At 55.1% G+C, this 11788-nt stretch overlaps 1 protein-coding gene across 1 annotated transcript; it reads right to left on the bottom strand.

Annotated features, from left to right (window-relative positions):
* Positions 1–445: 445 nt before the first annotated feature.
* Positions 446–6419, bottom strand: CALB2 (calbindin 2; the record flags this gene model as incomplete). The annotated part of the gene is made up of 11 exons (XM_082290324.1): positions 446–562; positions 799–870; positions 1097–1150; positions 1232–1271; positions 1476–1531; positions 1637–1714; positions 1819–1875; positions 2706–2786; positions 2886–2975; positions 3164–3240; positions 6329–6419. The coding sequence occupies 11 exons, from the start codon at positions 6417–6419 to the stop codon at positions 446–448; spliced, it is 813 nt and encodes a 270-aa protein (XP_082146450.1).
* Between the last annotated feature and the right edge of the window lie 5369 nt (positions 6420–11788).

Here is an 11788-nt window from a genome sequence, read left to right as displayed (position 1 = left end):
CGATTCTCCAATGACCCTCATTCCACAGGGGCTTTCCCAAATGCTCCATCTCTCTTCCCCATCCAGCAGCCTCATCCTCAGTGGGATCAGAGTGTGAGGATATCTCCCTTCTCCCTGTCACCCCACAGCCCACCATGGGATGGAGAAATAGGAGCTCCAGTCTAGCAGTACTTGAATTTATTAGTAAACCGTTCTTTGGTAAATGATAAAAACTCCAGAAGAGACCAAAGGAATGAAAACAACACCCCCACAAAGAAAAAAAAAATATATATAATTAAACAAAACAGGCAGATGGGTAAAAAAAAAAAGAGTTCCCCCCCCAAAATGGGAATTTAGCAACCTACAGCAAACCCAAGAGCTGTTGGGGGAGCTCTGCAGTGATGGGGGCTCCCCCCTTGTGCTTGTTTTCGGGGAGGAGGAGCGTGGGCTGTGTGTATGAGGGGTCCTACATGGGGGGCTCATTGCAGAGCACCATCTCCAGTTCCTTGCGGTAGAGTTTGCCCCCGTCAGAGAGGTTCATGATGCTCTTCCTGTAGTTGGTGAGCTGCTGGATATTCATCTCCTGCAAGGCATGGGAGGCAGTGGGGGTGGGCATCCCCTTTCTCCCTGGGGAGCACCCCTAGGCTGAGATTACGTTCCCCCCAGCTCCAGTGCAGCTTCCCATGAGAATGCAGGGTCAGCACCCGGACCAGCATCTCCGGGTCCCCATGGAGCACGGACATGGGAAGATGCTGCTGGGAGAGTGGAGAAGGAATTGGGAGGCTCTGGCGGTGGCACCCAAGATCTGCCCTCACTTACTTTCTTATTCTTCTCATACAGGTCTTTCAAAAGTGCATCCAGCTCATTCTCATCAATGAAGCCATTTCCGTCCTGGATAGTGTGGGAGGGACATCAACAGCAGGAAGTACACAAGCCCCACAATTCCCCCTTGGACATGGGCACCCCCAGACCCTCAGCCAGCACAGCCAGAGGTAAACCCAGTTCTCCCACCCCAAACCACAGCGGGGAATTGTCTCAACCAAAACCATACGATTTGGGGTTATTTTTTGCCAAGCTACATTTATTTGGGGCAGTTTCCCATGAGCTGGCTCCCTACCTTGTCATAGAAGGCGAAGATGGCATTGAACTCGTCTGAGGACAGCTTCATTCCCTGCAAAGTGGCAAGGGACACCAGGGCATGAGGGAGGGGTTGGAGTTGTTATTATTATTAGCAGTAGTAGTATTATGTTACCTGGAACTTCAGAAGAAAGTTTTCTTGCACGGGCAAAAGTCTGAAAAACAAGAAGGGCAGGGAAGAGCGGGAAGCAGCCAGAAAAAGACACTTTCTTAAATCACAGTGATGTTTTGCTCAGAAACATGAGTAAATTAAAGAGGAAAAGAGTTTTCCCTGGAAGCTGGAGCTGACTCTTCCTAAATACGAGCATTTCAGGTGTCTTTCCCTCCCCAGCTCTTCCTTCTTGCAGCCGTGACCTTACCGGGACATCTCGGAGAGGCCCAGCTTCCCATCACCGTTCATGTCAAACATCCGCAGCTGTTGGGACACAAACAGTACTCTGTCACCCATCACTCCTCCTCCCCTGCATGCCACCCACCTGGTGAGACCTGCTGGGGACACAGTACCCCCGGTCCCACTTACGATGGTCTGTGTGTACTCCTGCAGCTTGGGCTCGTCGTAGGGCCGGTTCGCCTTCTTCAGCAGGTCCGACAAGAAGCCCTGGGAGGAGAGGGTTTTGCTGGCTGTCCCCATCCCTGGCTGTCTCAGTGGGGATGTCCCACTGGCAGGGACCCAGCCCAGCCCACCCCCTGCCCACAGCCCACCTTGAGCTCGTTGGCTTCGATGTAGCCGCTGCGATCCGTGTCGTACCTGCGCCAAGCCTGTGGAGGGACTGCCGTGAGCCTTTGCGGGGGCTCGTGTCCCCCACTCCCCCCACACCTGTGTGTCCCCATAAACCCCTGCTGAGAGCGTCCCCCACCACCCTAAAATAGATGGGGCCACCTCACACTCCCTCTGGTGCCGCCTGCTCTCCCTTGGGGCTGGATGCTTTTGTTCAGCCCCACACCACAAGTTCAAGAGCCTTTATCCTCATGTCAGTATGCAAGATCAGGCTTTAATACTTAATAATATTTAATTGCATCCCCCAATTAAACAATAGTGCCTGCTTACCCCGCCCCCCTCCCTGTCACAGGTGCTCTTCTTTCAGCCTTCCCCTCCACCCAGGGTTCAGTTTCCAAGTACACGCTCCTTCCTCTCCAGGATGCTGCACATTCCCTTCCACCCCCAGCTATGTTTTATTTCCCCATCTGCAATTTCTCTCCCACCTGTGTGGGTTCACCCCATGCAAGGGCACAGCGAGGTTGTGGGGTGGCCCAGAGCAGTGTTGGCTTCGGCACATCCCTTGGGCATTTAGGAGCTACCATGAGGGGAAATTTACAAAAAAGTCCCAAATCCTTTCATCCCACCTCGCCTGGAGGCTGGGATGAGGCACCTGGCTGCCCTGAGAAGTATCCAAGAGTGCTGAGAACTGGGAAAACTCACCACACTCCCTCTCTTCCCTAAACCAGCACTGCCTCCCAATGCTGAGTTAATGCCAAGAGTTTTGGGGAGGCTAGGGGAGGTTTGGGCAGTTCAAGCTCCCAGTAGTTTTACCATGGTGGAGCTGGACTTAGTTCCCCGGGGATCCCCCAGCACAGCCGGCCCCACTCACCTCCATGAACTCTGAACTGGAGCCCACATGCTGGCGGAAACACAGCAGAAAATTCTCCTCTGTGGGCAGGATCTGGGCCAGCTGTGGGGAACACAGGCATGGTGGAATGGTGGAGGGGAAACATGAGCATGGGGGTGGGACATGAACAACCCGGGGTTTGTCAGGTCCAGCACTGCTCACCTCTGCCATCTCGATTTTGCCGTCCGCATTTTTGTCATATTTGTGCATGAACTCCTTCATCTTGTCACCCAAATTGTCCTTCTTTGAGTCCTGCCAGCAAGGAGAGAGGGGATGGGAGCATTTTCCCCATTCCCTGCACTGGTGTTCTCCCGCTTTCCTCCCAGAGGATCCCCAGTCCCACTCATCAGTGTGCAAAGGAGATGAGGCTGACATGAGTGTGAATCTTTGGGCATGAGGGGACAGGGGAAGGAGGGAGCAAAACCAGAAGATGTTCTTACCACGCCTGCCCCCTTCCTTGCACTTTCCAGCTCCTGGAAGAAATTTTCCAGCTCTTTGCCTTCAATGTAGCCATTTCCTGGGGGAGGAAAAAACCGCATTAAGACTTCCACAGTGTCAGCGCACAGGAGGAGAGGGACAGATGCTCCCAGGGGACACGGTGCTTGTTCCCTCTGCATCAGGAGATGGCTCCAAGGCAACTGTGGCAGCAAAGAAACACCAGCCAATGTTGATGCCGAGTGTTGCACATACCAGTAATGCCCATATTTACCCAGGTGATACACAACCTTGGACTTGTCACTTGCACTCATTTGTAGGGCACAGGGGACTTTGTTCCTTGGTCTTTGCTGCATTTTCTGTATCTGATGCTTCAATCAGGTAGTTTAAATAAACCTCCCCATTCTGTCCAAGCATCTCCCAACCAGGATTGTCTCCTCTCAACCCCCTGTGGGGGCCACAAGGGCAAATGGGGAGTAGAGATAAAGCACCTGGAACAGCATCCCCCCATCCTGGGTGCAAGATCAGCCCCAGGAAGGGGTCGCCCCACTGCAAGTCTCCAATGTGGGCAGGAGCTCCAAAAGATCCCTGTCCTGTACCCTGCACCTCTCACTGCCGGTATCTGTGCTGAGATGTGGTTCCTCTGGAACCCGGGGTATCCACAGCCCCGCCCTGCCTGTGGCATGCTCGATGGCCAGATGGCTCAGCCAGGGCTCAGCCACACATGGCTCCCACAGTGCTGGTGATTTTGGGGGGTGGCTGCTGTGCCTGGAAGCAGCAGGGTCACATCATGGCTGGGGACAGCAGTGAAGACACTGGCTCCATGGTGCTGCCAGGCAAGGTGTCACCTCCCTGACAGAAATCCTCCCTTCCAACAACATCTGGACACAGCAGAGGGATGTTGCCCTTTCTCTTGAAGTGCCTGGCTGAGGGATAGCCAGGGCTCTTCCTTGTGAACATTTCCCCCAGGTCTGCTCTGCATTTCAGCCTCCACAGGCTTGGACCACAGCTCCCTGCTCTGCGCTGCCTTCGGCATCACCTGCAGCTCCCCAGCAGCATCTTCTCCCCACTGCAACACAGCAGCTGGGAATAACCCATCCACATCCCAGCTTGAAGCACTGGGGAAGTCCCAGGGTACCTTCCTCTTTGGTGACCACATCCCAATGGATGAGCAGCATCCTTCCCAGGAGGGGATGAGGGGCTTGGGTGATGTTGGGGTGCTGGTGTGAGCCACTGAGGTACTTGGCTTCCCACTGCTCTTCCCAGAAGCTCTACTTTTGTGGGTGAAGGAGAACCCCAAGCGCCTTTGAATTCAGTTAGGGAAAAAAAAAATCAACAAGAGTTTTGAGCTGGGAAATAAGAATAAGGCCAAGAAAAGCTGTGGCCGGTAGCTTGGCTTCCTCCAAGCAGCAGCTTGGACAGGTCTGGTCCATGTCTGCAGAGCGGCGGGATGTGGAGTGTCATGGAAAATCCCCTCTGGAGAGCCACAGCCAATCCATGCAGCTCCACCTTGGAGCCTTGGGGCAGCTGTGGCTGGTAAAGTGAGGACATCAAAGACATCCAAGGGGACATCTCTGGGGCATGACAAGCCTTGAGGGGAAGTGGCTCAAGGCATGGAAGCCACATTGAAGGGGTTTAAATGCAGGGATGAGTTTGGGTGAAGTAGTCCCATGCACAAGGACATGAACCCCAGGTCCCTCCGTTGGCACAGGGAAGCAGCCAGGGCTGTTGGAGCTCCTGCTTGGTGCAGCCAAGCATTGTCCTTGTCAAGGCCACCCTCTTCCTCGATGCCTGAGTCCTTCCTCTCCTGGGCACCTGCCGTGCCGCAGCTCCACAGCCTTGCCCTGCCAGGGGGCCGTGGGCCAAGCTGGATCCGTGCCTGATGCTGTTTTAAAGATGACAGAGCACATCCAAGGGCACAGTGGGATGCGCTGCAGGGAGGCAGCTGGACACCCACATCAGGAGCTGCCCACTCCCACTGGAGTGCCACCTTCCCAACCCCTTGGTGGCTGCTCCAGTGCCAGCTCCAGCAGTGACAGGGACCTATGTCCGTGTCCCTGGTGCTGTGGGGCTGCAGGGGGAACCCCAAAAGTGCAGCCGGGAGCAAGTGGAGCTCCAGTTCCAGCAGCGCAGCTGGCGAGGCTGCATGACGCAGTTCCTAGGAGGGTTTTGGTCCCCAAATCTCCCTGCAAGAACAGGAGACCCAGTGAAGGGCAGGAGCTTTCCCCTGGGCTACTGTTCCCAGCGGGCTGAGCCTCCTTCATGGCACCGCAGTGCTAAAAGAAACTGTTTTCCCACAAAATGATGCTGCTTTTTGCATTTCCCCCCGTTTTGGGGCTGACAGTGGTAGGAACAGGGATGTCCTGCCCAGATGTGGCTCCGTGGGAAGGAGTGGACGCGGTTTTTGCCACAGCATCCCCGGGGAGAGGTTTTGTGAGCTGGGGAGCAGGCAGGGAAGGACCGAGCACTCCAGGCGTGGAGGGACCGTTCCTCAGCCTGCTCCGGGTGTGGGACACCCACTCTGTCACCCCTGGCAAGGGGGTGACCCTGGGGCCAAGCTGGTGGCCGCGCTGCCCCCCTCCCTCCAGGTACCAAGTATGGGGCACTGCCGAGGCGGGGGGATGGAGGGGACCGAGGATGGACACTGGGCACGCCGGGAAGGGCAAGACACCCAGAGCAGCACCCAGAGGTGACACCAGCCCCGAACTCTCAAGGCACCCGGGGGACGTGCCAAGGAGGCTCGGGATATCCCGGTCTCGGCGTCCCATGGGCTGAGGACTCCCCGTGGGGTCCAGTTCTGGGGCTCCCCGTCCTTTCCCGACGGGGAGGTCCTGGGGAACCGATCGCCTCCCCGATCCCGGAGCTTCAACCGATGGGGCTGCGCCCCGGAGACTCTCCGTCACCCCGGAGACTCTCCATCACCCCGGAGACTCTCCATCACCCCGGAGACTCTCCATCACCCCGGAGACTCTCCATCCTGGAGTCTCTGCATCCCGGGGGCTCTCCGTTACCCCCATGCTGCGGCGGTGGAGGCTCTATCCTCTCCTCCGGGATGTCCAGGGACTCTTCACCACCCCCCATTCAGCCCCGCGCCCCCAGGGATGCTCAGCCCGGTGCCCTCCCCGCCGGTTTTTTGAGGAGCGAAGTGTCCCGCGCGCCCCGGGACTGACCGTCCGCATCGAAGTGCCGCCAGATGTCGAGGAACTGGGAGGCGGTGAGCTCGGCCAGGTGGAGGTGCGGGGCCTGCTGCGGGCCGGCCATCCCGCTCCCGATCCCGCTTCCGATCCCGCCGCTCCCGATCCCGCCGCCGCCTGCAGCCGCCTTTTATACCCGCCGCCGCCGCGCCGCCCGCCGCCGCCAGAGGGCGCCGCCGCCCCGGGACACCGGCCGGGCACGGGGGGCAGCGGGACAGCGGGACAGCGGGATACCCGGACACCAGGACACCGAGATACTGGGACAGCGGGATACCCGGACACCAGGACACCGAGATACTGGGACAGCGGGATACCCGGACACCAGGACACCGACATCCTGGGACAGCGGGATACCCGGACACCAGGACACCGAGATACTGGGACAGCGGGATACCCGGACACCAGGACACCGACATACTGGGACAGCGGGATACCCGGACACCAGGACACCGACATACTGGGACAGCGGGATACCCGGACACCAGGACACCGACATCCTGGGACAGCGGGATACCCGGACACCAGGACACCGACATCCTGGGACAGCGGGATACCCGGACACCAGGACACCGACATACTGGGACACTGGGACATCGGCATACCAGGACAGCAGGACACCGGGATACCAGGACATCGGGATACAGGGACACCAGGATACTGGGACTCTGGGAGCAACACTGGGCACTGGGGTCGGCAGCCCGTGCCCTGACACTTGTCCGTACTTTGTCACCTACCCCTACTCTGTCACCTACCCCTGCCCCGTGTCACCTATCCCTGCCCTGTGCCACTTATCCCTGTCCCACATCACCCACCCTGCTTAATGTCACCTACCCCTTTCCTGACACCTAGCCCTGCCCTGTCACTCCGCCCTGCTGCCTCCTCCTGCCTGTCACTCCATTCCTTCCCCACGTCCCTGCATCCCCTCCTGTGCCAGCGAGCCCTACCCCAGTCACCATGCCCATGCCCCATGTCACCACATCTGGGTCACTGTCCCCCTGCCTCACGGCAGCTTCTCGGCTCATGATTTGCTGGTCCTGGCAGGAGGAGCAAGGTGATGGCAGTCCCTGTGTCACTACCACTGAGGGTCCATGCAATGGCCACAGCAGGGGTCACTCGCACCCATGGCTGGAGCAAGGACACAAAACTTGGACACTGCAGCCATCTTTTGGAGGAAAAATAAAGGAATCCTCAGATAAGGCTCTGCCATCCCTGCTGGAGCAGGGCTCCTTGGGGGATGGAAGGGACGCTCAGCCCAAAAAACATTTCTCACCCTGGCTCCCCTTCCCGTTCACCAGCTCATTGCGGGATTTTCTTTTCCCAAGTTTTCCCAAATGGCAGGGAAGTTTCCAGGCCCAAACAAAATAGCCACACATGGGGTTTGTCACTGGCTCCAGCGCAGCCTGCCCAGGGGAAGCGTTGCCATGGCTACAGAGAAAAAAAAAATCAGATCCAGCAAGAAGGCTGAGCCATGGAAGTGCTTAATTAAAGATGAGAAGGCATCAGGGAAGTTCAGATGTGCTCAGAGCAGGGACCCAGTCGGCAGCAGGCAGCTGCTGGGAGTTATCCGGGGCACTGCCCATCCTGCCAGGTGCTGGTGCCTCTTATTTTTGTCTTTTGGCTGGAAGAACGGGGGGGGTGAGGTGCTCCCTCTGAATGGCAGGGGCCTGGAGGAGCTCAGTGCAGTGGAGATGGAGCCACGCCTGGCTCTAACGCTGTGGGAAGCTGAGGCAGGGCAGGACACAGGACCTCAGGCATGGGAAGAGATGCTGTGCCAGCATCCCATGAGGAGAGCCACACTGGGACACTGAGCAGTGCAATGGCCTTCTCCTCCTCCTCCCTGCTGCACAACGCAGCCTTCAGGCACATGTGGGACACTGAAGGGTGTCCTGTGTATTCCATTCACATTTCCTGTGGTTTGGCACAGAAATTAGTCCCAAAAAGCTTATTTTTTCCATTATTGCAGCACAGTTTTCCCCAGCAGAGCCCATTGCTTTACTGTCCCACTCCCTCCAGAGCAGCTTTTTCCTGGGGGCTGAGAGGGGACGTTCACTGCTTCTGCAGGGCTAGGTTTAGGGATGTGTCCCCAGTTGTGCCCAGGGAGGGGAGAGAATGGGTACAGGGACCAACACTGGTCCATTGTCTGCTCCACAGGGAGCCCAGCTCCAGCCCAGCACAGGGATGGCTCTGGGTCACCAGCCCATCACATTCATGCTGCACCATGACACCCATCTCTCTGCTACAAAGAGCCAAGGTTGCTCCAAGTTGGGGCCTGGGAGCAATATTTGGGCTCCAGGTGCGCTCCCTCCCTTCTCTGGGGAAATGCTTCCCCAAGGTGCCTCTCTGAAGCAGCTGGCAGGGCAAGAGGGGCTCGTTGCTGCAGGAAGGGATTTGCTAAGATTGAGAAAGACTTTTAGAGAGGGCTGTGAAGCTTCAGGAAAGGAAAGCAAGTGGTGGTTGTGCTGCTGTTTGAAGCCATCTCGTATGTGCGTGTCCAGGCACCAGGGATGTCCCTTCTGTGGGAGAAAGGGCTGGATGGTTCCCTCCAGCCTCCACCCCTGCCCCACCACCTAGGCTGGGTGTCAGGAAAACGTTCTTCACCCAGAGGGTGGTTGGGCACTGGAACAGGCTCCCCAGAGAAGTAGTCACAGCACCAACCCTGATAGAGTTTAGGAAGCATTTGAACAACACTCTCAGGCACATGATGGGATTCTTGGGATGTCCTCTGCAGGGCCAGGAGTTGAAGTTCCTTGTGGGTCCAAGTCAGGACAGTCTATTATTCACTCTGAACATGCCATCAGATTTTGGAAATAACAGACCATCATGCTGCTTACAGAGCCAGGACTTAATTCAGCAACACACTGAGATCAGCCCACTGCTGTGACCCACATTGCTCCCCCCTGCTCTGCACATTCAGCACAGCAGGGGAGAGCTGAGTTCTTTCCTGCAAATGAAATCCTTGCAGTGAAGACCTAAAGCTTTTGGAAAAAACCCAAACAACACACCACTATAGCAGAATTCCCTTATTTCAACTGCAGGTTTTCAATAAAGAGAAACATCTAAGGGAATTTTGACAACTTGAAGGCAAGGCACATGCTCGCTGCTGAGACAGATAGCACAGGTTTTCAAAAGCTTTCTGATTTACTTTTATATAGGAAAGAATGCAAAAGGCAAACCTCATGTAAAAAAAAGTGGGAAACCGAGGCTTGCAAAGGAAACAGGATGAATCACACCATCAGATTTTTTTGGGTCACAGGGTTGTTTCTCAGATACCAGCAGAGATCTCTACTTAAACACTCCTGATATGGTCCTGCCAAGGGCTGTGGCAGAGGTTTCTCCTCTTGGCCTCACACTTTTATGTGAATCCCACATGAAGGCATCAATGTAACACCTCTGTCTTCTCCAGGGGACTGGAAACAGAAGGACCCTGTGATCTGGAGAGTTTTCTCTGGACTGATGAGCAAGGAAAAGGAAAAAGCTGGCACAGAGGATGGGGCAGACTGGCTCAGAGTCCATGGCTGTGAGCAAGTAAAGGAGGAGCTGTGCCAGCTCTGCCCTGCACAGGTGTTCCATGTGTCCCTTTGCCATGGGTACAGCCACGTGGGACAGCCCTTTCTGGTGGCTTTCCCTAACCAGGCAGCACCTGGGCTCACTACCAACCACAGCACTGAGAAAGCCATGATCACAATTTAATTTGGGGCTCTTTTCCCACTTGCCAGGTGTTTTAGCTTTCCATGCATCTTTCAGCTTATCCCTATGACCACAATGCCCTGGACGTCAGAAGCAGGTAAGTGGCACAGAGTACAGGAATGATGAAAGCTGAGGTTGTCATTTCAGCCATGGATATTGCCAGAAATCACATAAAGCACTAAACAAAAGGCAGAGCATCAAGGAAACGGTGTCCTGCCTCCAGCACAGATGACTTGCTGCACTGGCACCACCACAGCCCACCGCACCTTCCACCTGCTCAGGTGAGTCGAGGTACTTTGGTACTTGGTATTTTTTCCGTAAGTTTGTCAGCCTAGTGGGATCAGTAAGAAATACCTGTGCCAAGTGCTGGGCAAATGCTGGTCCTGCTTATCCTGAGCTTTGAGTTCTAATCCCCCAGGAATGTGGTGCTGTGGGGCTTCCCTGCTTCCTCCAGCCTGCGGCTTGGATGTAGGGAGAGCAGTTAAGCACCTCCTTCCTTTCTAACCAATGGCATTGGCACAAGCAAACAAAAACACAGTTTTCAGGATCACAGCAGGTTTTATTCCCTCACAGTTCCTTCCCCACACATCTTACATCACTGTATTTCAGACTTTTAAAATTAGTCAGCAGTAAAAAAACCTCAAAATGCATTAAAAGTATCTCCAAAGCCAGATGAGCTCACTCTGTTAATTTTTGTATTTCCCCTCTCGTCTGCAAATGAATAAGATCCTTTCCAAAGTGCCCAGGGCAGCTTCCTCTTATCATTGACAGGGACAAAAATCGGGATGTTCATGCAGAGTTTGGGCCATCCAAGCCGACTCTGGGCAGCTGAAAGAAGAACCCCAAACTGTTTAAGGGTTCAGATGCAATTTAGAATTTTTTTTTAAACAGACGTAATTTGCTGAAGATTTAGCTGCACAGTGATTTTCAAATTCAATTTTAAGTGGCATTTCAGCTGTATTCAGACACAAGAGCATGGTATCTGCCTCTGGTGCAGCTGGAGAGAGGAGCAGACCTGGCCTGCCGAAAGCAGGTGCTGCTGCCAAGCTCCTCATCATCTCAAACCCTGCCTGAGAAGTACCAGCAGGTTTTTTGGATGCTTTCCTTCACATCCGAGCCCAGCCTGACTCTGATTAATTAATGGAGTCTGCTGAAATCCCAGCCTTAGCTACTCTGGCTGCTGCTAGCTACAGCGAGCTGCACAGCTGCCTTCCACTCCCACTTGAGAGACTTTGTATTTACCAAGTATTAATTAGATGAATGTGAAGCACCATTTTCTAGGCAGGGGAAATTATCTGCTCTCTCCCTGGCCTGTAACAAGCCCATACTGGGACAAGTCTGAAAAGGGAGCAGGTAGAAGTGGTTCCTTCTTGCTCTGCACATCTGCCACTTTTCATATTTCCCTGCTTGTGCTGCCCCTCTTAACAAGCACTTCACTCCTGCTTGATCTGTAAAGCATTGTAGAAGATGGAGCTGGAGCCTCTTTCCCTTTGCAGATTACCACCAGAGCTGGTTCCAGAGACTCTCCTGACAGTTAGACCCACCAAATGGGAAGAGCTGCTGTCTCTGGCGGCTCCTCCAAGTGCCAGGAGCTGCTGAACAAGTGACTCTGCCACAAAAGCACTAGCAATGAATCATTCGTCTCCACAAGTCCTCCAGACCAGGCTGGGCAGATGTTTCTCAGGGCTGACCAGAGGTAACACTGCCCAGGAGGAAACACGGGGGCCACCCCAAGATTTCCCCTACACC

This window comes from Coloeus monedula (assembly GCF_965178545.1).
Source record: "Coloeus monedula genome assembly, chromosome: 13".
In the NCBI taxonomy this organism is placed as follows: domain Eukaryota; kingdom Metazoa; phylum Chordata; class Aves; order Passeriformes; family Corvidae; genus Coloeus; species Coloeus monedula.
The sequence above is the reverse complement of the archived record's forward strand: the minus strand, read 5'-3'. Positions and strand labels throughout refer to the sequence as shown.